Source organism: Oryzias latipes, chromosome 18 (assembly GCF_053564925.1).
Source record: "Oryzias latipes strain Hd-rR chromosome 18, Olatipes_Hd-rR_3.1".
Classification (NCBI taxonomy): Eukaryota; Metazoa; Chordata; class Actinopteri; order Beloniformes; family Adrianichthyidae; genus Oryzias; species Oryzias latipes.
Window position 1 is genome coordinate 27060173 of NC_136254.1, and position 27398 is coordinate 27087570.

The 27398-nt window shown below is 40.6% G+C and overlaps 1 protein-coding gene across 5 annotated transcripts in view; it reads left to right on the forward strand.

The window, feature by feature from the left end:
- LOC101164844 (phospholipid-transporting ATPase ABCA1) overlaps window positions 1–27398 on the forward strand; it is a 238054-nt gene that overhangs the window by 207372 nt on the left and 3284 nt on the right. For 4 of the 5 annotated variants that reach the window (XM_078936178.1, XM_078936179.1, XM_023965796.2 and 1 more), the window contains exons 46-47: window positions 2851–2943; window positions 19056–19299. In XM_078936178.1, coding sequence (XP_078792304.1) covers window positions 2851–2943; window positions 19056–19299 — 337 coding nt within the window. Of the gene's footprint in view, window positions 1–2850; window positions 2944–5194; window positions 5381–19055; window positions 19300–27398 lie in introns of those variants that run through there. The other variant, XM_078936181.1, reaches the window with a different exon arrangement.

The window sequence follows — 27398 nt, forward strand, 5'->3', positions numbered from 1 at the left end:
CGCGTATCCGAGGGAGGTGTGAACGTAGCTTTAGAGTCACTTTGAGTTTAAATCTATCTGAACAAGAAACCTGCTTTGATTTTTTTTTCCGCTTTTGATAAAGTATGTTTGGCTCTTTTACCTTCTGTCATGTCTCCCCCTAAGCAACACAAGTAGTTTTTTGTTTGCCCCACAGGGCTCCAGACTAACTTTTTTCACTAGGAGCACTGTGGCCCCTAACTGAAAATTTTAGGGGCACAACCAGAAAATTTAGGGGCGCATACCGTAAATCAACATTCTAACCAAATCTACTGATTTCCACTGTATTACTAATAAATACTTTAATAATAGATGCAAAAATTACAATGTGCTGCAAATTCAGTGTCACATTTTATTCTGCACTTTTGAAGATGCAACAAGAAGGTAAACTGACAAAAGCATCGCTGTCATGACAGTACAAATAAGTAAAGAAAACGGATGGAAATTTATCTTTGTGACACCAAATAGGTGCAGCCAAGATGCACAATAAGCGTGTTTGAGATCACCCAGGTGAACTCAACGCTGCGCAGATCACCTGGTGTGTGACATATATTTTTGTTTTTGCTCCAACATCAACTGTCAATCATCACAAAAATATCGCAAGAAAGGGGTGGGAGCAAGGGGCAAACCCTACCCGGACACAGCTGGAAACTGAACTGCCTGAAAGCTGCCCTACAGACTACAAAACAATGCATTATGGGACATGTGTCCTGATGGTTTTTGTAGTGGAGTGATTAATTAAAATAATTTAAAATACCAATTCATTAAAAAAGGCTACATACATTAAAAAACATTAAAATAATCATAAAATATATAATAACACAGATCATACTAAGGGGGAGAAGAATATTAAAACTAAATTGAATGTTAAGGACAACTCCAATTTCCTGTTCTCCTTCAGTCTTGCTGCAGATTTGCTTTCATCTCACAGCCCCCCCGCCTGGTCTCCCCAATGATCCACGCGAGGTGCCGGTTCATCTCAAACACGTCTATCGTTGCATTTTCCCCACGTATTTTCAGTGAGTCTAAAACTAATGTTGTTTTTGCTCGAGCGTGTTTAAAGTTCAAGCCCTGTTAGCTGTCACGCATGTAGGTGTGGGACATTTATTCTCCTCAGCTGACCCGACACCCGCGGGACGGGAGCGGTGTGCTGCCGTAACGGCCGTGCATAACCATTTGATGCGCCGCCGTTACCGTAACCAAAACCTAAACCTTCCTCCGGTTCTGTGCGGCCCAGAGAAAAGTTCAGCACGGACTGCATGGATTTAGAAAATCACGAGCGAATAAATACGTTCTAAAGGAAAGTAAGGAACTCCTTAATGTGGTCCGGGGAGGGGGCAGTCAGGTTTCCTGCTTTCAAACCCTGTCATTGTCACGCCCCCCAAGAGTCATATATCCCACTGTGATTGGTTGGTCAGCTCCGCGCACGACAATGAAAAAGTGTCATTCATACAAACTGGCGGGCTGCAGTGACATTAAACCTTCATATTAAGGCGGGGACCGCAAAATATCATCTTGGGGGCCGCAAATAGCCCGCGGGCCGCGAGTTTGAGACCCCTGCTGTACACTCTGGCACTGGTACACCAGCCGCAGGTCGGAAGAATGAATCAATAGTTCGCTTGCTCATAGCTCAGACGCACATATCAGGTTGTGATATTTGTCTCAGTTTCCTTCCCACAGATGTTTACGCGCGCTCGATTATCTCCAGGCCCCTCCCCCTCCACGCATTTTAGCCACTCACAGTGGTTTTCCCTATTCTTCTGACACGCAGTGGCCGCCTCACACACAGGCATCATGCGAGAGTGTACGTGCTCGCGTTTCATGAGTATGTGCGCGAGTGTGTGTGTCTGCCTGCGTGCGTGTGCGCTCGCGTCTCATTGATCATTTCATTGATCATTGACGTGCCCCTTCCACGTTTAAAGTATGAAAAAATACGTAGGGTGAGGGAGGCAAATTTACTGGTCGCGCATGTGCGACTGGATGTAAAATTCAGTCGCACACTCTCAAATTTTGGTCGCAAAATGCGACCAATTGCTCGCAGTCTGGAGCCCTGCCCCACCTTCATGAGGTCTAGGTCTCGTCTATTTACGCCTACATCCAGCCTTAATTATCATTGGACTAGCTTACTGGGTGGATGGAGTGCTGCTACTCCGGGTTCATTCATTCATCTTCTTCTGTTTATGCCCTTTCGGGGTCACGGGGCTGCCAGAGCCTATCTTGGCCACTTGTGGGCAAAGGCAGGGGACACCCTGGACAGGTCGAATGTCCACGATCACACACACGCACTCTCACATTCACACCTATGGATATCCTACCCCGGGTGGAGGTGTTTAGTCTTGTTCGTGAGAGAGGGAAGATTGGACTGTGAGATTGACAGACAGATTGGTGTGGCGTCCACTGTCCCAGTCTGTTGTGGTCAAGAGAGTTCTTGTGTAGGACTTACTACACACTGACTGCAACAGAGAAGTCAAACAACTCCAAAGGCGCTTTTCTATAGAAACAAAAAATCAACTGCATCCATTGCGTTCATAAAAATATTTTTTGTGGGTTGAAAATGTAGTCTGTTGTCTTTTACAAAAGGCCACTTATTAGTCAGATTGATATCTTTGGTTGGCCACCGTGGTAATTTTTTATTTTGTTCAAGATTTACTTTGATCTAGATCACGATCGTCAGAAGTTTAGCTAAAAAAAGGCTAAAAATGAGCTGTCTTTTCTTAGACAGTACACAAACTAGCAGCTGAACAGACAAGTAAAGGCGTTTCAATTTTTTTATTGGAGGGTAACTAAAGAAGCTATGTTGTGAAAATGTTATTTCTTATGTTTCTTCTTTAGCATGGAAGAATGTGAAGCGCTGTGCACCCGCATGGCTATCATGGTTAATGGCCGCTTCCAGTGCCTTGGGAGCATACAGCACTTGAAGAACAGGTAAGAGCTCCTCATTTATTTTTTTTAATTTAGCTCTGACACAACAAAGCAGGCACCGAATATTGTGGGAAAAAATGTATCTTTGAATTTTCCCAAACTGAAATGCCGGAAATTCAGCCAAAAATGAATTTGTGTTTATGTTGGCATTACGTTTATGTTGGTATTATGACTTAGGATATTTTGGAAAAAAGAACAAAATAAAAGCTGATTGTCATTTTACAGTTTATGATGTTAAGCTGTATGTTCAAAATAATGCTTAGAATTCACATGAAAATATTAGATCAATTAATGCAAATTTAATTCCTGCTACTACTTTTTTTTTAATAAAATTCAGTATTTTAAAATATGATGTTCTTATGATTACAAATAAACAATACCACAGTGAAAAGTATCATAAAAAAAAGAAAAAAGAAAAGTATCACTAAACTTCAACTAAGTGTAGATTAACACAAAAAGCTAGTAGAATAAAAAGTGAAAAAGTAGAAAATCTTTATTTCTTTTTACAGTACTTGATGACAGATTTCAGTATTTATTAACACATGCGATGTTACTAAGACTTAAACCTCCAATGTTAAAAATAAAATAAAAATAAAAAACTTTGTTTAAAGCTCATTTAGGTGTTTGTTAGTTTTTTTTCCTGGAAAATATTCCATTTTATAAAACCAAACATATTGATTTTTATTTTTTCAAATATTTTTCTAAAGTAAAAGCACTTGGAATGAGCTTTGGTGAAAGCAACTTATATTAAATAAAATGAATTTTATACAATTTAAATATAAGCTTTTCACTGTAAATTTTACTGACAGCAGTCCTGCCTGTAAAATACTGTAATTTTTGATAGTGCAGCTTACTGTAACAGTAAGATATTGTAAATTATTTTAATTAAGTTGCTGACAATTCGTTTAGTGTTGTGCACTTCCTCACTGTTTTTTTTTTTTTTATGTGTATTGACCACCAAGATGTGAGCAACTGCCATTGTAATCACACTAGTGTACACAGATACACTAGCACTAGACGGTACATTTATATCAATCTATCTGGTGAAGTAATTTGGTAGGGTATGGTAGGCCTTTGGACCCTGAAAAAGTACAATTTCAAAGAAAACGCATTTTAATTTTGAGGCCTGGATGTAAACCAATAACTTTTGCGACAAACACCAACACATTCAAACTTTTCAGTCCCATAATGCATTCTGCTGTTTCCAGGAAAGAAAAAAACACCCACCAAAATAGAGTTTGTAGCTGCCAAACTGACGCAAATTAGCTGAGAGACAACATTTCGGAATGATCTTGAGCAGTCAAATAAAATCATGCACTTCTTTTTTTTCCCATAATGCTCAGTTGTTTACAGTCAGTTCCTTTAAACCACAGGAACTTTCTTTTTTGCTTTGCCCACACTGCTTTGCAATTTACAGTACAGCATCAAAGCGCAGAATACTGTCAGACTTTCTCCCAGTTTGCATTGCGGTTTACAGCATAGTACCTCTTAACATGAAAACAGCAGAATCCTACGGCAATTACTGCATCACTATTCACTATATAGTGCTGTCCGAATTTACAACTCCAAATTTGAGTGCCCAAGAAATTTCCCAGAATTCTCTGCGGAAAAACCAGTGTGCACCAGTTCTCATTATATTGGCACATATAGACCAAAATGTATTGCGCTTGAACAATTTTTGAGCAGAAAAATGGGTTTAAATGTTTTTTTTTTTATAAGCCATCAACCTTTTTTTATCATCAGAACACAGTGCATGCATAAACAGTCATCATAAAATGCTCGTGTTTATTAGGTTTTCACTTCTTGAAATCTATGACGTCATATTTGTTTAAAAAGAAATGTCCAAACAGATTTAAAAATCTAAGTATTCCTGCACTATATCGCTTTCTTTGTAGTTAAAGACTATGAAAGGGATTCAGACATAGCCTACAAGATTTTCTCCCATTTACACCCTTATGATCATTGCATTGCAGTTAACTGTATGATCCTTTGCAAAAGGGAAACTTTGCTAAGGTTGTTGGTGTTTCACCTTAAATTGACATCCAATTGTAAATTGTCTAATTGTCTAAATTGTCCCTGTTACAATCTTTGGTCACATCGTACTAGAATGATACGTATTGCGATACGTATCGTATTGCCAGACTCTTGCCCATATTCAGTCCTTATTGACACCTTATGTGTATTTCCTTGAAGAATGTGGCCAACCTGCTGCCTTTGGTACAACCTTGTGACATCATTCTGCATCTTTTTGTAGGGAACACGGCGTTCTCTACACGCCTCCAAACTCAAAAACATCATCGCCATCATTTCACGAATAGAAATCAATTAACCTGGGATTATGAGTGTGAGAATTTTCGGGAGGAGGCGGGAAAATGTTGGCGCTACAAGGACAGGGCAACAGCGTTGAGGGTATTTAGTGTTAGTGTCATATCAATAATGGAAGTGGGGGGAAGGAGAAGGCAAGAAATGGAGCTAAAGCAACAAATCAGTCCGCCACAGATGTTCAAGCAACCAGCAGATCCTCCGTGTCGACTCCCTCCAGGATGTGGCGACAAGAGCAGGCCGGTGTAAATACTTCATGAGGTACGCAGGAGGTATAGGACCTGGAGGAGTCCCTAGAGGTGTGAAGCGGTGCAGAGAAGTAGGCCTGCTATTTCCCTTACCATCAGGTAAAGAGGGATCTCACTTCACCTGACAAACAGGACGAAAGCAGATCAGCGCTGCGTCGACACGCATTTCCGCTGCGCTTATTTTAGATCTCACGCCGACAATTGACATGCCACTGAAATACTATCTTTCACTCCTCTCCGTGCAGTGAATAATTTCTAATTAAGCGTCCCTATCGCTGCGGCGCTCAGTGTAATTAATGTTTCATGAGGTGTGGGACCCCGTTAATGACTGAAAAGGCAATTAAGGAATGTCGTCTCTGTTTTCTTTTGCAGTCAGTATCCCGCCAAACGCCTGTGCGGCCCCCTTCTTTCTCCCACAAACATCTAAAAAGTCAAAAATAAGTCTCTTTTCTTTTTTTTTAAAACTCTTTTTAATTGATGCTGGTGGCAGTAAAGATGGGAAGGGCCCCGCCTGTGGGGGCAGGTGGTGCACACGGTGGTCGCAACACGTGAGCGCATGACCTTCAGCGCAGGAGGCACAGCTCGCTTCCCTCCCTCTGCCGTCGCCCTTCCCTTCCGTCAGAAAGGAGCGCACCATGGGGGCAGCTCCAGCATTTTGACCCCCCATTGCTCACATGTAATACATGCTCATCCCCCTCCCCCGTCCTCCTTCAAACGCCTCCATTTGTTTCTAACGCCAAATGTAGACTTCTAACTCCCTTGTAGGTGCTGCCCCCTTTAGTCAACTGTAGGTCTATCACATTGTGTCGCTTCAACCCCCTCCCCGAATGAGGCAAAAAATAGCCCATTTACACCCCTATGATCATCTGGAAAGGACAGTTTTTTTGGAGGATTTGAAAAAAAGTGGCAGATAGAGAAGGGAGGTAAGAAAGAAAATAAACAGGAGGCAATAAATAGTTTTTAGTGGAGGTGTGCTTCTGTGAAAGCTCCAAGGTCTTAATACCCAAATGAAGTGGGGGGAACCAATAAAAGCAGCTTCAAAGCGCGGCTATAATCTTGTCAGTCAGGAAGGACAGGCTCTAGCCGTTTCAGGAGTTTTCTTCTGATGGATATCGTTCTGATCCCCTCTTCACAGAGCACCTGTCGGGGAAAAAAACACCCCGCAGCCCAGAGTCTTATTTTCTCCTTGGCCAAAGCACGTCACGATATAAAAGAGGGGTGTAAAGGGACTTTAATGCATTAAGGTAATTCGCGGCGGCGGCGCTGGCTGGAGAGTTTTTATAAGAGCGGTGTCTAAAAGTTTGGATCAATTCCTCCCTCCTGTGCCTGGAGTTGACGCCGAGAAGTCCAATAAAAACGGCTTCCCACTCACGGCGGATCAGCTCTTCTGGCGTGCTATTAACTCCAGACTTTACTGCTTTTAAGTGCACGTCACCCCGAGAGATGGATGACAAAAGAATTCTCCTTACCGTGCACGCCAGTATCAGCGTCGTCAGTGTCATAAAGACGAGAACATGGACGGATACAGATGGCGCCGGATGCAAGTGCGCACTCTGCATTGCAGCATCTGCCGCTTTGTTTGTTTGACGGTCGCCGGATTCCTCATCTGTCTGGAACTTTTCGCCCTTGCACCGATGGAAATGTCATCCTTTCTTTTCATAAAAACAAAGGTCCTTATCTGTTTTCAATGATTTTTTTTTTTGGCCTCCATGTCTAATGTGCAACAAATTGGATTTTAATATTTAATCAGAACTTGTAAGAGAAGCAATTTATAAACATGAAAAATAAAACTAGAGTCTCCGGTCTGAGCTACAATGACCCGACTACATCAGTAATAGGAAAGAATACTATAAAGGGGTCCCTTAGTATGCCGAGAGCTGCCATGCAATTCATTTTTATGTGGTTTTTATAAATCGTGACCTGTAATTTATTATTCTAAAATAATATTTTTTAATCAAACCTAATAATAGGTGTAAAAAGCCTAGTTTTGAGATATTTTCATTTAAATTTGAAACATTGGAGGACAGGAAAAGATCAAAATACAATCCAAAGAAATGGGTTTATGAAGTTTTTCTTTTAAAACAGACTTCCAATCTTTACTTTTACACCAAAGGGGAATTATTTTTCAAACTTTGGGGGGAAAAAACAACCAAGACTGATACATTTCCTTTACCCCAGTCTGTCTGTGTGGACAGAGTTGGGTCAGCTCAATTTGTCACAAAACTGGACTTGCTAAAAGGATATTGGCAAGTTCCATTAACCTCTTGTGCTTCTGAAATCTCTGCTTTTGTAACCCCAGATCATTTTCTGCAATATACAGTCAGGACTTTTAGTCCCAAGAATGCCCCAGAAACATTTCAATGTTTCATGCACTGAGTTTTTCCAGGGTGGCCAACTGTAAAGTCTACTTGGACGACATTGTTGTTTACACAAAAGCCTGGAAAGAACACTTGGAGACTTTTAAAGAAGTTTTTGGTGGTTTATGCAAAACTCTCTTTACTATGGAAGCGATTGTGTAGCAAAAATAAAAATCAAAACCAGAAATGCTTTTAGTCATTTTTCAAAATGAAGCTGCTTCAAATGACTAAAAATTTTAATGAAAATGCAATCCTTTTCATTCATCATTTTCTACTTCAACACCGCTTATTCTGTCACTTAATTAAAATGATAAAGAAAATGGTATTTGACATTTCATTTTCAATAAGTTCTCTGGGAAATGTGTAGCAAAATTCATTTAGAAATGTCTAATTTGACAATTAAAATGGATTAAAAGAAATGTTTTTTCATTTCCAAAATGTAACTGCATCACTCAAAATTAAAATGAAAAATCAACCTTTCAAAATGCTTTTTCATTTTCTACGTAAAAAAACGCTTATTCTGTGTCATAATTAAAATGAAAATGCAAAGAGGGGATTCCATTTTCACTTTCACATCCACCCTGCGAAAACTGTCGCATATCTCAATTCGACTTAGCATTTCCAGAGGGGAGGCGGGGCGATGATGTCAGTGCTATCTCCGTGTGTCCGGCTGCTAAGAGACACAGACATGCTAGGAGCAGTGCGGACAGGCTTGTAGCCTAGAGTTAGCGGCGGGGGAGATGGCTTTGTGACAGTTTTGCTCTCCTGGGGCCTCATTTATAAAACTTTGCGTAGGATTTGCGTCAGAAGTGGCGTACGGATGAAGCATAGGACGTGCGTACGCACAGAAATATTCGGATATATTAAAACTGTGCGCACGCACATCATACAGATTTTTCCCTTAATAAATCACAATCAATTCTAAATGCAGCGCAGCTTTTGCGGCTTCATGACACGCCCATAGTTGCCCATAAATGGTCCGTGAAACGCCCACAAGTTAATATTCATTGATTGCGAAATCATGGCAAACACAGAGAGGAAATAAAAAAAACATAACTTCACTCAATGTGAAGTAGAATTTATCGTTGGCGAGGTGGAAAAGAGGAGATAAATGTTGTTTGGAGGGCACAGTGTGGGCATTACTAATGGCAAAAAGGCATGTGAGTAGCAAACGGTGGCAGACACCGTACATGCTGTACCCTCACAACCTCGGACCGTGGCCGAAATAAAAAGCCCGCAGAGGTCCAACAGGACGGCTCGAGGAAGTCGGAACCGGCTCATAAGCCACTCGTCCTCGTTTGCCAGCAAGTTTTCTTGCTGTCTAAAGATGCGTTCACTCCGAATTCTTCCATTTGCCACATCTTCAAAGAGCGCAAGATCAGCCATTGTGCGTCATTACGCATTGTGATGGGGCATTTTATTTCCATCCATTTAATTACATCTGACAAGCTACAGATGTCGGTAATAATCGACGTGGAAATGGGAAATTATTCAGCGCAAGACACATTTTCCCGTCAAGTTTGCTTTTTATAAATATCAATCATTGCGTAGAGAGTGGCGTATGCCTTCTTTTGTGCGTACGCAACGTTTATAAATGAGGCCCCTGGTGATTGTACTCAGCTTCTCGGGACTACGTAGCAGCATTTACCCCTAATGCGGTCCGGAGTTTGGGACCACAGCCTCCTTTGGAAGCCCCGCTTCGGACAGAGCTAACGCGGAGCTAAACCCGGCCCGCTAGCCTGATGTTAAAGAATACACACTCTGTGAACTGTACATTTGGCCAAAAACACAATTTACGCAAGTGGCTCAGGTGGTTGAGCGGGTCGTCCAATGACCGAAGGGTTGGCGGTTCGATCCCCGCTGCCACCAGCCAAAATGTCGTTGTGTCCTTGGGCAAGACACTTCACCCTCCTTGCCTCCAGTGTGGCTCCACTGGTGTATGAATGCGCATGAATGATCCTGGTGATGGTCAGAGGGGCCGTAGGCGCGAAATGGCAGCCACGCCTCTGTCAGTCTGCCCCAGGGCAGCTGTGGCTACAACCGTAGCTACCGTCACAAAGTATGAATGAGGAGTGAATGAATAATGGACACACTGTAAGCGCTTTGAGTGTCATGGAAAGCGCAGATAAATCCAATCCATTATTATTATTATTATTAATTGCTAACAAAAAAAAAGTGCCTTTCGTCAATGTCCAACACTAAGTAAAGTCAGCATGTAAGTTAACGTATCGGCGCATAGCTACTTTTCTCCACTTCAGAATCTGCTGGAATTACGTTAGTTCCATAAATCGTAGGAAAGTTAAAATTAAGGAACGTCAACACTGCAGCTCAAGCTGTTATGTTTCATGCTTAAACAAGAGTAAAAATATGTAAAAATATGAGTGCTTGTCTGAGGAAAATGTATAAAGTATAAGAGTAATGTGGGTTTTCTCATACGGATTCTTCATGTTTAACAGTTTACCAAGTAAATATGGATTATTACCTCGTATGTTTAGGCCAAAAGACAAACAGTCCAGTTTTTAAAAACTTGTTGGAAAGAACACGTTAGACAAAAAAAAGAAAGAAACTCAAAGCCTCCATACAGGATCATTTTCCAATGTTGTCAAAGCAAGATGTCTGATTTTCAAAATAAGGGAAAGACGGCAAAAAAAACAGAGTTTATGTTTTTAAAGAGTTTCCAAAACAGTTTTTCGGGGCTTGTACACATATGTGTGTTGTGTTTTTAGCCGTGGTTGTGATGTTTAGACCTTGTGTCTGTCCGTATTGATTGGTGGATTCCTCAGAGTTACCAAGGTCTTCAGTCATCGCCGCTTCTTGAATATCTTTTTATACGACTTGAATATTAATACTTCCCTACAGGCCAATGTCTGACTGAGAGATCCGCAGCTAGAAACAGAGATTGAACAAAATAGTGAAGTTAGACGCAGCCTATGGCCAGAACTGTGTGACCCGAGATCCTTTGCTGCATGCAGACTCTAACTATAACTTTAAAAAAAGAGACAAGGAAAACCAAAAAAATAAAACCAAAAGAAAAAGGAAACTAAAGAATTAGCAAATAAATTCTACAATTTATGATACAAATCACAATACAACCTTAGAAATTCAATGGTTTAGTAATTCAGTCAGCTATGTTTACTGATATTATAGTAATACATCCGTTTAGTTAATTGTAGATTAATTAATTGGTTTATGTTAAACAATTTTCACCAAAAAAGAAAAAAATAACAAATACATAGATCTCTACAAATGTTTCATTAGATATTGAAAAAATGAAAGTGATGAAGCCTTCTTGATATTATAATTTGAGCTTATAAATGTATTATACACACATTACATATTGAATCCATTCAATGTAATGATTGTAAAATTGATTTTAAATAATTGATTGACAGGGATTGGCAATAAGCTAATTTATACATCCCACCCCACCATAATATACTTATTTTTTTACATAATTGCCATAATCTGATTTGTAACATGAATATGTAAAAATTTATACTATTTTAGCCTAAATGCAGATTATTTATCAAGTAACAAAGATAAAAAAAACGACGGAGTCCGGGTCCTGACATGGGTAAAAAAATAATTAAATTGTTCCCACAAATTAGGATTTCAGTACCACAAAATAGTAATTCGTTCCCAAACAAACAGACAAAAAACCTTGGTTGCCAAGGAAACCAAAAAGTCTACTTTTGCCGATTCTTCCAAAATTTACATAGACCTGCTCGTCACTCTTGGGCAACCAAAACATTCAATGGTTGCTATGGAGAAAAAAACATCAGAAAGCCGCCATTTTCAAAAAAAGTGTTTTTTTAAAGCATTTGTCACATTCAGCTCTGACCAGAATAAAAATTGCATAATATAAGACTAATCCAATTTCAAAATAGTCTATTGATGAGCATTAAAAGGTGTTATAACAGTATTTCCCAAATCATAATTTTCATTAACAATAATGAAGTGCTTATTGATTATCACCAAAAACGTACACTAAGATAGATTGATAACACCAAGTAGGACAGAAGTCCTATCTCACACACCTGGACCCCTGCTAATGCCCTCCAGAAACAAAGAAAGTTTCCTGGAAAAGTCTGCCGTCAGACATCTCCGCCCACACCCCAACCTTTTGCCCTCTTGCCCCGCAGCTGTCTTCCCCCTCCACCCCTCTGCGTTTCACACAAACACGCGCTTAAGCAGCGGTGAGGGTGACCTTTCCAGACTTTCTTAGATGAGGGAAGGCAGCCAAATTATTTTCTGCCCGTCATGCCCTTATCTGTGTCTGGCTGTTGTTTGTTTTAAATTACATGGAAGAATGACTTTCCAACAGACCAGGTTAGAGGGAGAGATCCAGGCAGAATAATGAAAATGAAGGAGAGGGAACTGCAGCGCAGAAATTACAGGCGCTCTGTCATGCTGTGTTGAGCGGCTGTATTATATCTGTAATGTAAAATATTTGGAAAGGATTAGTGGCGACAGTGTATGCAGTCACCAGCGTAAATATAATCCATTCATTATTTTCTCCCCGGCTGTATTCCACCCCCGAGCTGCAAAGATCTTGCTTTTATGTCGTTTTCAAATCACCGTTTAAAAGCTGAATTATGATTTCAAAACATGAGGCGCCGTTGTTATGACCATGTGGAGCGCTGCAGACTCAATTTATTGATATTCAAGCTCCCAGCAAAGGAAAAAAAAAAAAAAAAAACAGGATGAAACCTGAGACAGAAGGTGCTTTAAGGATGACAGAACGAGTTTTGGTGCACCTACAGAGACACAGGGAGGCACAAAGAAAGATAATTTGTCTCATAGGACCATTTTGAGTTTTTTTTTCTTCTTTTAGCTGAGGAAAAAAAAAATATATATATATATATATATATATATATATATATATATAGAAGAAAAGAAGATAACTTTATTGCTAAAGCCAAATGCACCAGTACAAGGGTTGAACTGTGCGGGTGCTGCAGAGTTTTGGATTGTCTGGGCCAGTGGAGGGTCATAGAGAGGAGTGGCTGCATTTTAAGGGGAGCGCAGATAAAAAAAAACAACAACTTTTCACTGTGTGGAATTTGCACCATACTAACAAGGATGGATAACATGTTCTAATTGCCTGGACCTACACCTGAACAAGGTAATCAGTCATGAGTAGGGCAGGGTGGGGAGACATTGGCCCGTGATCCATGCGTGATCTACGTAACTCATAAGTGTTTCTTGTGTCCGTCATTCGTCGATTGGCGCAGATGTCTGTCAAGGGTTTTGGCTAGCGGGTCTTTACATGAATTCGGTTCAAAATTTTGGGTCGGTTGGGAATTACGCAGTTTATCCATATTTTACATAGTTTATACACAATCATTACGTGAATCTAATGCAATTGTGCGTGATTTTTGCCAAATGCATACACAAATTTGTGGCTTTCCACGACCGTTCCACGTATGTCTAACAGGCTTTTCACGTATGTACTGCTGATGTATAACTTTTATATTGCGTACACAGCGCACATATCACATTCAAATTCTGTAATTGATGCACAAATCGTTAATAAATAGTATATAAACAGCACAATAATCAGGCACAGTTCATGTTCTACGTAGATTTCTGGTTCTTAGACTGGTTTATTCGTACTTCTTCCATGGTTTTAACATGGTTAATCTGGGAACATTTCATGAATAAATCTCTCAATTTTTCCCCATATAATCACGTCTTTTTCCACATATTTTATTTCATATTTTCATCTGTGCAATAAGCCTAAACTATACATAGTGACTTCATGACACAGTCATAAAGTCCAGCATTTTTTTATTTTATTTTTTGGTGTTTACAATGCTATGAAGTAATGGAGCTGAGTGATTATTTATTGTTCATACTCAGCTGCATATTTTGTTTGCAGCAGATGCTTAAAAAACCTATAATGGTGCCCGGAGGGCTCACAAAAAAGCTCAAGCTTCATCTATTTTTTACACAGACTCCATTTGGACACAGAAGTCAATAACAGAAACCCAGTTAGACTTTCTTTTCCTTATAATAACTAATACAAATGATTCAACATGCACTTTTTATCAACAAGTCTTTTTTATTTTGAATAAACCCAGAAAATGTGTGCTTTTTATGCCAGAGATGACAGTCTTGTAGGAAAGTGATGAGAAACAGTCCAGTAAAAAGACAGTTCACTGAAATGAAATGATCTTAAATGTGATGTAAACAGAAGGCATATGGTGTGCAAAGTTTTCAAACCAGAGAACTTGCTTTCCTGGACTTTCATTTGGGAGGAGAATCTTAACAAAATTCGGAGAAAACCGTTCGGATCTACGGTGGCCAGGATTGCCAGATTGGAGTGACCGCGCTGATACTGAACGATTTCTAACAATTGGGTGGTGGCAGGGGGATGGCCGGAGGGTGGCAGACTGAAGCCGGACGATCATCAGACCATTTCGGGTACCCCGGAGACCCTCCTATCAGTCAATTATGGTGCCGCTGCCTTCCTGTCACTGGACCGGCGCAGCGCACCTCCAAATATGCCAGAGCAGCCACAGACTGATGTAAAAAAAAAATCTAACTTTTTCTTAAAACCTCTGCGACATGTAGTAATGCGACTGCCGCCTCACGTTTCCAAATGTCGCTGCATGGCAATCTGAGGATTTTGCTGAAAAACTGGTATTTAGGTTGCTGCGCGGTGGCATTTTGACATATGTGACCGTAGCCTTAATGCACCCCTTTCCTGGTCGTACATTTTTTAATTACATTATTTATTTATTTATTTATTTATTTATTGATCTGAGTTAAGACAGTGAACAGTAGTTAACATGTCAACGTATGCCTCGATGTTAAAGAGTCAGAGTTAGCAAATTAATTAACTAGCTTTGATTTGTTTTCGTAAGGCAGATAAGAACAGTCGGAGAATAGGAAAGAGTTACATAAACAGACAAGTAAAGCACAGAACAGAAGCAGCTGCACAAAAGTCAAAAAGAGTACAACAATATCCCAAGTCCATAAAAATCTATGTAAAATATTCTGCTTGTGTGTGCAAGACTGATTATGTTTCAAGCAAATGTAAAGCACCCTCATCAGGATTGAAGTGTTTTGATTTGGTCCAAACCAAATTTCAATGTTCACACCGTCAAAGGAAGCAGAAATATAGACACTGTTTGAAATTCTCCAGTTCTGATTCTAGTTTTTTGTCCTTTTCTTCCACATTGACGTAATATTTGAACACCTATTGGGTAGTGGGCGTGGCAGTGATGATAATAATCCACCTGTAGCAGATGGCAATTTGAGCTATTAGCTTTACAGGCCTTATTTTTTTCAACATTTCCAGATTGGCCTGTTGTTTTTTCTCGTTTTTGATTAAAACTTTAGTTTGTTTGAATCCAGACTTTTCATTGACTTTTTCTCTGCAAGACTCATAATTACATAGTCCATAAAAAAACATGGAGAATGAGTTATGTGATAGACACACGGATCCCTTTATGCAGCGCTATAAAGTCACACCGTTGGTGCGTTGTGGTCTCCAAACTCAGCAGCTCTGTTGTGAGAGAAGGGACGGTTTCCCGCCCGCGAGGTGCGCTTGTTGTGCGTCCCTGCAGCAGCTCCGAGCCTCCCCTCTCACCCCCTCTGGGATCTTCTGGGCTCACAGTTTACTCCCCCATATCTCTAATTGTCACAAAGGGAGCCCCGAACCCACTCTGCGTGCGGCTCCATACCAGCCACCGCGGATATTTCTGAGAGTAAATCCAACATTAGGGAATTAATTAGGCAGAAAACAAAGGGTCATAAGAGTGCTAACGACAGAATAACAAGGCAGAGAGTTCTTATTCTGCAGTGACAGGCATGGCCCGTATTCAAAGATGCTGTGTGGTAATTAGCTTTGGTGCTTAGTTATAGTTCGTTAATCTGTCAAATGTTGGGTTTTATGTCGGTTTTACCTGTGGTGCCTTTACCACTTCCTAAAAAAACAACACATTTTATGCTCCATGGTTTTATTTTGTATTACATCTTATTTAAAAAAGTCACTAAACTGTTTCCACTGCAGTTTTTTCTTTAATCAAACAATATGTTTGATTAAAAATATCTAACTAAAGCCGTGAGCGGCGTCGAAGGGTGCCGCCTGCCCATTACCCCCTTTTTACCTGCCCTCACTAGCTCAGCGGCCGCTACATCCCCCTCACTCTCCCCCTCTACCCCACCGTAGTGACAGATTCATGAATAAACTATTTTTTATTTTTTAATAATGATGGCTTTTCTGTTGGTTTTATCTCTATATCAACCACTTTGGGGTGACGAACTGATCTATGTAAAATTTAGAAAGAATTGGCAACAGTGAATTTTTGGATTTCCTTAGCAACGGAGGTTTTTTGTTAACCACATTCCTATGTTCATATCATTTGTCGTAGTATTTTGTTCAGCTTCAGCCAGAGATTTGTGGATTTAAACCTGTCAAAAATGTGCAAACAACAGGGGAAAGCCACTTTCTCGAGTTCACCACACTAACATTGTTCAATATCTACAAACATTAAAACCAACATTGGCAGCTTGCCAGTAATGCTGGAGGTGTTAAGAGGCGATAGTTTGAAATCTTTAAGAGGAGTCGGTGATCATTTCTTTGGAAGATTCAAGATGGTGGCCTCTTCCTAAGATTAACCCTTGTGCTATCTTAGATGACCCCACCCTCACATTGATGTGTTCTCCCTACCATGACAAAGGTGGATAAAGGTGGAAAGATTTCATGTAATCCATGGACACCAGTGAAGATCACAAATCAAGAAAAAAGGTTCAGAGCACTGTCTAGCGGGTCTAGATCAGGGGTCGGCAACCTTTTTTACTGAAAGAGCCATTTGGGACCGCCCCTAATGAAAAGAAAGCACCCGGAGCCACAACCCGTTTTGACATCATTATATATATTATGCATGTATATATTATATCAAGGGTGCTCATTACGTCGATCTTCAAGGACATGAGTGTAGATCGCGGGCCAGAAAAGATAAAAAAAAAGTACTTCTAAAAAATTCACCAGCCAATCAAAATCCTCACTGAGAAGTACGGGACTTGATTGACATGTAGATTGGCCAATCGGACATCCTCTGAAACATACATCACTGCAAATGCACATTGTGTTCTTTAAAGGATGATACCGCGGTCGTGTTGGGAGGAGCCACCAGCTGAAGTTCTGGTCTTATCGCTTCATGGAGCGATGCGTTTATCAATGCATGGTGGAAACTGAGAATGTGGAGAGATCAGGTTTATTGTTTTGAAGAGTTCTACTTGGTAATCATGTTTCCATGTTTGAGTTCATAAATCATCCCAGGGAAAGTCTCTGCTTCAACTCCCGCAGGGAAAGCTGCGTCTCAATCTGACGCCCGTGTTTCCATCTCTCTGACAGAGTTTGAAGCCAAAGCCCCTCCCCCGCCTCTCTACCTGCTTTTCCTCTCTACCTGTTCACCTGTTCATATCCTCTGCAGCTGAGAGTTGGTTTCCCCCGCGCTCCTCAGTGTATTATACACATAGAGTGCAAAATACGATAGTCGGGGCGCTCCAGCGCAGCACAAGGATGAAAGAGCAGGACGCAGGTTATAGCGGGGATAGAGCGGGTTAAGCAAATGAATGGAAGAAGGCGGCCTGCTGAAGAAATATTCAATATTGTACACATTTTATTATTAGTCTGAACTATCTTATTTAGTAAAATCTTTTATTTTATTTGTCCAGTACAAAAAAAAACATCAACAAAAGCTGTGTTGGGCGGTTTTTGGCTGAGTCTGGCGGTTTTCAGATGACTTTTCGGCTGGAAAACTGTGGCTATCTGGCAACGCTGGCGCGAACTCTCAGTCTGTCATCAGCGAGTTGGTCTCTGCCCCGCGGTACGTCAAGTTCCCGGCAGAAGATCGGAGTGTTTATTGAAGCCGCCCCGCGTGCCTCTCCCTGCTATCAGCTCTGCAGTTCTCGCCTGATAAATGCGAGCTCATTACGAAGCTGTTTTTTACGTGGCTCACGCTTCATACGGAGCCATCAGCGGCTTTGAAATGCCATGAAAAATGAACAAACTGAAATAAAATTTAATTATTATAAAATACTCATTATTTTCCAAAGTCACAGGGAGCCACAACAGATGGATGAAAGAGCCACATGTGGCTCCGGAGCCATGAGTTACCGACCCCTGGTCTAGATGACCCAACTCCCAACGTTAAAGTGCCTAGGATAGCACAACGGTTACAGGTCAACAAACTTCTGTTGTGGTTGTAGACTTAGCATTGCAGTACATGGGTAAACGTTTGTGAAGATTGCTCAAAATTGTGTTTTTTTTCCCCGTTTTGTGAGAAAACGGGAAAATAGGTAAATCTCACAATTTGCCACAGAAGAGCTGGGTTTGTTTGGCCATCCCATAATAATTTTAAAAAGATTCCTTTGAATATCTTTAACATGCTTGGTTTCATAAGTGTATTTTGAAAAAAAAATAAAAATTGAGCCCCAAAAGAGATTTTAGCCCCATTCATTATTTAGAACGGTTTCTCCTGTGATGTCATCATTTTCGGTCCAGTTTTAGCCTGAAATTCATTTTCACCGGTGAGCTTTCGAGTGAGTAAAGCTTTTGCTCAAAGGCACAGTCAGAAAGAAGTCTTGCGTTAAAAAAAACCCGTAGTCCTTACAGTCCAGTAGGTATAAAAATCCCAACCTAAAGTGTATTTTTGCTGACAAACTGAAATAATTACAGTCACTGTTTTGGTTGATCTTCTCTTTTTCAGTGCCTCTGTTCCCTTTTTTTTTTAGTCTGCTTTAGTTTTTGTCAAAGCAGAGCAGCACAGATCACATTCTGATGCACTTGTGTTGTTTCCTGCTGTATTTGGACAAGCAAGTTGTGTTCGTCTTCTAGCGTCTTTCTTCAAAGAAGTCAAGTCGTCTTTGCTCTCAGCTGTATGTGGCTCATTTGCTTCTCCAGTTCATCAAATGCAGGAAGGCCGAAACAGCAAGGGAGCTATGACTGCAGTAATATTTTGAATATTTTATTGGCATCTATATTGCGTGCCGTCGTGTGCGCTCCTTCCAGTCCACCAGCTCCACATCTCTGACACCACGCTAGGAAGAAAGAAGCCGAAAGAGTTCATTATTTATCACACGCTGTGGCGGGTTTGTTTTTTGTGTAGTTCTTTTCTTCTTCTGTTTCTTGGTCTTTGTTCCAAATGTTTAATGATGGCGACCTCTCATCTAGATTCGGCGACGGCTACACGCTGATTGTGAGGGTCGGCGGCTGTCCTCCTGACCTGAAGCCAGTCGAAGACTTTGTTGAGGAAACTTTCCCGGGCACCGTTCTCAAGGAAAAACACCACAACACGCTGCAGTACCAGCTCCTGTCCCAGGAGGGAGCCTTGGCTAAAATCTTTACTGAGCTCACCGACCATCAGCAGGAACTGGGCCTGGAGGACTACTCGGTGTCCCAGACCACTCTGGATCAGGTAAGACAGATAACCCTGAACAATCCATGTGGGTTTTTTTTAAGCCATTTGCATTTTAAGCGATGAAATATCGATTCCAGAAGGAGTTACAGCTTCAGATTCAAAGATACAACAGATGTGTTGAAACACTGCAAACACACACCATTAAAATAAGTTTATTGTTTATTTTGACATTAATGGTAAAGATACCATGGAGGTAAAAATAATTCAAGTCAGTTGTTTACAAATAATATGTAAGGGGTAATTGCAGACGAAGTGTGCATTATCACCTTTTAACGCACGCCGTGGAAGCCTGAAGGAAGGCTAAAAAGGGATAATGCACACTTCGAAGGCCATTAACCCGCTTATTCCATGGTCACTTACAAAAGAAATAAATATTAACCAGTTTTTAGTCCTTAATTCTTGCTCCGATTTGGATTGCTTTTCTCACAAAAAGTGAACTATTTGTTACGTGGTGCGGCGCGTCACGTAACAAATGGTCCTCGTCGCGCTGCACCACCTCTGTAGTCAAGATTCGGCGATATATATATGCTGATCTTACCGATGGGGTTGAAAAAAGCATCAGTTCAGAGAGAAAGTTCTCCTCTTACCGCTTTGTTTTTGTCCAAATGATGAAGCAAAAGGTTGTTTTAAAGAAGCCGGGGCAGTGATACAAAACATTTAAGCTAGGTGACCGGAACTTCTTTTTTCACTGTGCAGTTATCCTGTGGTATATCACTTTTTAATGTACACCCAGCAGCCAATCAGAATCTAGTATTCACCCGGACCATGGTATAATGGCTTGTTAAAGCATTGCCGGCGAAAAGTTTTCAACTAATTGCTCCAGCTATGTGGGGGAGAGGCAGAGTCTCTGACTGCAGAAACAAAGAGTAGTGTAAATTCTTTGCAATTGCTGTTCTACGGTCCCAATAGTTTTTCAACAAACCAGTAATTGTTTATTTGACAGTATTACAAAGTTTGATAACGTTTGATGTAACTTGGAGTCGAGGCCAATGTTGGTCAGGAACTCGGCAAGATGACAGATGTTTGGGACAGACCCATGTCAGGATCATGCAGAGATCAGGATACCGACAAAGCATCACAAGGTCAGAAGGCATGTGGGGGTCAACAACTTACCTCGGACAAGAAGGAACTGCTGGAATGAGTAACCATCAACTAAATCAGTTGCAGAAACGTTATATACCTGGCTGTATAGGTGTGTGGTCTGATTCTAGATCAGGGGTACCCAAATCCAGGCCTTAAGGGTTTCCAGAAAACCTACAATTTTGGCTATTGATTACCTAAATCACGTGTGTTTAGCCAGTAAGGAGCTTCAATGGCAGCTTGGTTGAAAAACATAAAGGACACCGGCCCTCGATGCTAGGATTTGGGGCCCCCTGTTCAAGGTGATAATACAAGTTGGGAAACAGCTGGTACAGGAAGTCCATACATGGTCATCTTCTTACACACTCAGAGGAACATAACAATGGTAGAAATAGGACTGGGAAGAAAGTTGAGGAATGGCAACTAACGGACAAGTTTTTACTTGTGTCCGGTTGTTTTCCTCCTTACAAAATATGTGCTTCCATCCCTCTTCTTCCCTTTATCCAGAGCTAGACTCTGTAAGCAGATACACTTGGAGCTCTCTTCAGACTGGACTGAGACAGTCTGGGAGTCTTTCATGGTCATGTCCATATCTGCCACTTCCCTCCTTACCAATGGTAAAAGTGGTTACGAATGCAACGACTTTTGAGTTGAGTTTTAGAGCCAAACTACAACCTCTTACCCAGACTCTTTCCCGCTTCACCAAGTGTCAGGTCTACTGATGCTTGTCACATGGTGGCGACGTCTGTAACATCATGATTTACATTTCATTTTACAATTTCTCTCTCACAGGAACGTAGCAGTCAGGTTGAAGAATAAATGTGTAAATGTGACTGTTAGCTTGTAAACCCAAAGGCACCTTCAGAGTCTATTTAGACACCTTTCTTGCAGGAATTGCTCTAAATAAGAACAGTCTTGGCCTTTTATCTTACTTTGATGATTTCTTTTAGTTCAGCTCGAAAAGGTGCAGTTGAGCGGGCAAACAAGTTGTTTCCTGCATTTTGCCGACCGCCTCGTGTTTTGCTCACAGCGCCTGAGCACCGATACAATCAAATTCTCAGTGGTGAGTGCGGGTGTGTCTGCTCTTGCAAACTCCCCATTAGCTCAGCAGAAGACCAACAAGCAGGAGGTAAGAATGACCTCTTGTACGGGTAAAAAGGTCACCAGTTTGCTCTATTGTGAGGAGAAAAAACAAGTAGAACACAAAAGTCACAGATGTAAGCGTAGCTTATTGTAGCGCTGATTTTTAAATTTGTCAGGATTATCTTGGGTAGAAATGTTTATCTAACTTTATTGTTTTACGCTTACGTACAACCTTGCGTGTTACTCTGTTTGACTTTAAAGTCGACTTCAAGCTCTATCAGGGCTGGTCAATACTTACCAGATCAGAGGCAATAAATAAATCATACTTAGACCTGGAGGTCACGGCACGAAGACGTAGGGGAGGCTGCACAACCTGTGGAGACCCAGACAGTCGCCTTTCTGTCTGTGATTTATAGAGAAGAGGCTTGACCTATAATGTAACACCCAACTTGCACTACAATGAATATTGATCCCCACAAGCCTGGAGCTCAGGCCTTGATGTCGATCGCCAACGCAGAGCGTGACACGTTTGGAAGGAAAATGGGACTGCTTCAGGGGGCTCTTGGAGCAGTTTGGGTAAAGCTCAATTAGCTTAGGAGTATCTTTTTGCCCACTACTGCCTAAAAACAGTAGATATGAAAGTTTTATGGATTTTGGAGAGGAAAATTAAAGACTTGTTTTCACTTAGCGGTACAGTTCAATACGGTCCGGTCCCATCGGAGCCGGACTCCAGCGGTTCCAGCAAGCTGGACTGAACTGTACCATTTTTGAGCGTCCGTTTGGTTGGAGGTCTATAAAAAAATGGACTGAACCGGTTTGGGCGGAGCTACTGTTGAAACCCATTGATTGGCTGCATTGCAATATGACAGCGCCAAGAAAGCACCTGTATTTCTCTTTGCCACTGGCAATCTTCTCCCAAAAATGAAATGTTCTGTAGATACGAAGAACTAAATGCAGATGCGCCGTGACGGACCAACTTTGAGTAAAAACACTCACCCGGAACGCCTGGACCGGACTGCTCAGTGGAAGCGAGGCTTTATTGTTTATTGCCTTTTAAGAAATAGTTTAGCTTTACCATTTGTCTGTTGGCAGTCACCATTTAGACAACAAATGACCATTTTCGAGCATCACTGAAATGACTGAATGCTTTAAATAAAGCCAAGAGAATATGCAGTGTCAACATAACCACAAACAGACAGAAATCCCATGATTTTGTATGCCGTTACTTAGAAATGAAGTCACACTTTTCAAAATAAACTCCCTGTTTTCAATTATTGAAATTGCTAATGCTAAAAAATGAAACGGAGAGGTAGACAGGGTCTCCTGGAGATGTTGTTGCAAAACACGAACACCTTAATTACTGTATGCAAAAAAACGAATCAAAGAATTTTGGATTCTGTTTTGACCACTCTGAGATCTGAATAAAGGTTAATTGGCTGATTGGCTTCCTTCCCTTCCTATGTTATGCCTCAGCGATCACCAAATAAACACCCAAACGTAACCTCTGTAATGCAATTAATGCCTGTATCCATGTGTTATTAAGAAAATGCCACTCAGCAGCACTGGTGCGTGACGTTTGCTTCATGAATGGGTGGCTGCATAAATCCACAAAGTGAGCGTTAGGAGGTGATCACATCTCACACTATACAATCAATTTGCTTTGGTTCTTCTCAGTTAAGGAACCCTTTGAGGGAAAAAACTCCCAACGTGAGGCGTTTCCAGGGGGGCATAAACAGCACAGAAGCTGTTGGGATGCCGCGCATGCCTCGGCATATTAAGCCAGCGTCAGCCTGTGACAGGGGTCAGAGGCCAGCAGAGATGGGTGGGGAGGAAATTTGTTGCTGCTGTCAGTCATGTCCTCTTACTCACTCTCTGCTGACAAAATACTTTGACAACTCCTGACCTTGATACACACTGCTGATGGTGTGACATGCCAGGCGGAAGAAGCCTTTGAAGGAGGAGCGTCTTTCACAGGTGCATGGCGTCCTGGTGGACACCATTCACCTGAACGCGTGCTCCTTCTCACCCTTTTTCTCTTTGACAATAGAAATTTCACCAAACCATTTCAAACAAGCTGTCTGGAAAAACAAAGAGTTTATCAAGCACACGTCAGAGTTTTTAGTAGTTTGAGTAAAGCCTTTGTCACATCTGCCATAAAAGGTGGATAATAGGCAAACCTGTACGCCGGTAATCCAGAGAGAATATCAAGGTCACAGATGACTATCAGCCCATAGTGCGAAAATGTTCACATGCATTTCTTTCTACTGGCATGCTGCCGGTGACAGGTCGTAGTGAACACCTAAACCAGTGTTTTTCAACCAGTGTGCCGCGGCACATTAGTGTGCTATGGGAGATGGTCAAGTGTGCCGTGGGAAATTGCCGTCATTAACTGATTTAACAACATTTTCCATCTCCAGGATTTCAGCTCTGTGTTCATCCAAACAGGCCCTGATAAAACACTGAGTAGTTAGGAATATGAAAGATCGTAAAATACTTTTTTCTTTGTGTTTATTTGATTCTATTAAAGACATTTTTATAAGAATGACGGTACCGCGATTTAGCTGCAACTAAAGCCGTTTTCTGAAAAGTCCCACGCCCTTAACTGTCTCCGCCAATCATTCTTGGAGGCTTAATCACATGTTCTCAGTCTGACCAATCAGAAGTGGTTAAAGTCTTCACTTCCTTGTCCCGAATTAGCTCATAAAGTCGCTCAGTTCTAACAAAAATACCAGCTAAAGCTCGTCAACCTGGATGAATGAGAGTCTTCATATACATTTCTGCAACAAGTCTAAACTCCTGCATATTGGGTTCTACACTCCCTTAAATACTTAGCAGATATACTTTTACTTCACCATTCAGGGAAAAGAAACTGTCCCTACTTTTTTTTCAATTAAAAAATAATCAGTAAAATTCAATAACTCACTTTAGGTCCTCCAAATTTTTTTTCCTCTGTGTTTCTACGGCTCAACCACTTGGAGAAAAATCGAATTAGCAACAATTTTTACTTGGAATCATAGCGGATTAGTAATTCTTCACTTTCAAAAACCTATCTTTAAACTCAGGCTTTAAAATCCAGTGAGCAGATTCAGATTTTTATTTTATTTATTTTTTATTGTTTCGTGATTTTATTTATGTTTGACTTATTGTTCAGCTCTATCGCTGCTCCTGCTTTTATAAATGCCAATAAATTTTTAAAAAATTGAATTGAATTCCTTCAGTTTTGGTCACATAATATAGTATAAAGTTCAACAACTAGGGGATTCAATTCAAGTTTGTCAAAAAGAAAAACTTGCGTTACGTTTGTAAAATACAAATATTGTCCGGGCATTTGGGATTCCACAAAGAGGAACAGCTCAGTAGAACAGGAAGAAACCTCCAGGAGAACCAATAGGAGGTCGGAAAGAAGGAAAAACAAAACGATAAACTGAAATATTTCAATTAAGACTAAAGTTTTAGTTGCAACAGAATGTTTTTTTGGACAATATAGAGAGCAAAGTATGGAAATGAGGCTTTGTGCATCTCTTATCAACCTCTAGCTGTACTTAATGTAAAACATTGACACCAAACGCGTCTAAAAAACCTTTTTTAAGAGTTAAAGTCAAATTTTTGTCTGAAAAAAGCGACGGTGTCCTCCTGTTGAACTGAGGTTCTACAGCAGAGGAGCCGAGCAGATGGTCAGTTGTTGCTCCATCTTAAATGGAGAAAGGCTCACGGCGAGTTCAGGAAACGCAACTTTTTTATTTGTTAAAACCCGATGTTGTTGCGACCCTGCAGCTGCTGTGTTGCAAAGCCCTGCAAATGTTTGGAGACATTTTGGAAACTCCCCTATGATGGCCATTCATAATTTATCACCAGCAGATACTGAAGAGGCATTCGATTGACCTGCTCCTGAGGATAATAACTCTTTATTTTTGTTCAAATTCGGACTGTGCAGACTGAAAATAAGCCAAAGTAATGCATTTGTCTTACTAGTCCTTAGCTTTTTGTTCTAGACTTCGGCCAAATCCGAATTCTTCCCCTACCTCTATGGCTTCTCCCCACCCTTCTTCAAATTTGGACGTTTCTACCACTGGATGACATCATCAATAGTCGCCGATGAGCTACGTTATCACAGCGCTTGGAAAACACACAGCGACATTGGTTTTATCACTTTGAAAAGTCATGTAAAAACAAAAGACATTACTTACATTTAAATGTAAACTTTAGTTGCTCACCCTCGTACAGAAATGCATTCCTTCACATGGGCGGAGGGATATCCAGCCCTAAGTCCCTAAAAAAGAAAAAAAAAACACTTGGTCAGAACCACCAGTATGAGAGGGAGTGTCAGGGGAAGAATTTGGACTCGACTTTTCTGTCTGGTTTGGAATGGATTATTTTGTCTGATTAAACGATAAAAGCTAGAAGTTATCATTATCGTAATTTTTAGACTATGAGTTGCACCAACATCTAAATAAAAAAACAAAGAAGAAAAATTATATAGAAGTCGCACCTTTTGGAGAAATTTAATTTAACAACATATAGGAACAAGAACGGATATTTCATCTTGAAATGCAAATGATATTACTGGACTAGATGATAATCATGGACTGAACATATGTTTGCCTTTGTACTGTAACACATTGATGCCTATTTAACTTCATGAAACAAAGATGGAATCTAGAATATAAGTGAAAGATCTAGACAATTATTTTTGACGTATCAAATATAGGATAATTAGATATAAAATTAATTATTGCTTGAAAAGAAGTGGAAGGAAGCAGATATATATAAAATCCAACCCCGTTATACCATAACCATTTTAATAGATGATTTATCATCATGTGGTTTATAACTTTTATCAGACAGAATTAAGAATCCTTAGGTATCAATAAAGCACATGATGAATTCATTAATTATTATGTAAAAATAGACATAACTATTTTAGAAATCAATATAGCAAATGCAGATCAGTTATCTAGAAAAATCATGTACATAATTAAAAAACAATAATATATCAGTAAAATAGACATAACACTCTTTCAAAAATCTTCATAGCAAAGTTTGATCAAGTATCAAAAGTTAAAAATATGTGCAAATAATGTTTCATTAGGAAAAATCATGAATCAATTTTTGGAGTAGTATAATTAGAAATCATTCATTTGAACCATCTTCAATGCTTAGCCTGGATGTCGTTCACTCGCTCCATGAAAGGATGCAACGGAGCTTGGATCCAGTCAAACATTCTTTTAATGTCATCGTGGTCATCTGTTGCTTGGTCTTTCTTAGGGCCCATGGTCAGCTCTCTTTTTTTGGAGAAAATCACTTGAAGTCACTTGAAGATAGTTGAATAGCCGCCGTGAGCCACACCCGTCCGTGCTGTTATTCAGATAATAAAGAAAATTCTAACAGGTCAACTAAACTCTGCAAATATCCCTTTAAATCTCTAAATCTGTTGAATTCTTCATCCTCTGTGTTGCTTCTCTGAAGTTAATAAGGACGCTATCCATACGACACCACCAAATTTGAGCCCCTGATGGGTCAAAGTTCAACTGCTTGAACTTTGAACCTGCGTTTACTGGCAGTGCGTTTTTGTACATTAGAGTCTGAAAACAGACTTTGACTCGTGTAGCGACACGTGAACGCAAGAGTTTTGAACGCGGAAGCCCGAGCGCGCTTGTACTTGCGATTACACGGACCTTTTATTGGCAGTGGCACATTCAAGTGCTCGCCGTCACCCTGTCAACGTTGCTTTGTCGCCCTTTGTTATTCCAGGGATAAAATTGGCGTGTCTTGTTTGAGTACCGTTTCGGTACCGGATCCGTTTGAAAAAGACCGCCTTCATGATAAAATCAAAACAGTACCCATCCCTAACCATCATGGACCTATAGTAATAGTCTGATTTTAAATCTGAATGATTTTATTACCAATGTGGTTATTTACTTAAATACTTATGA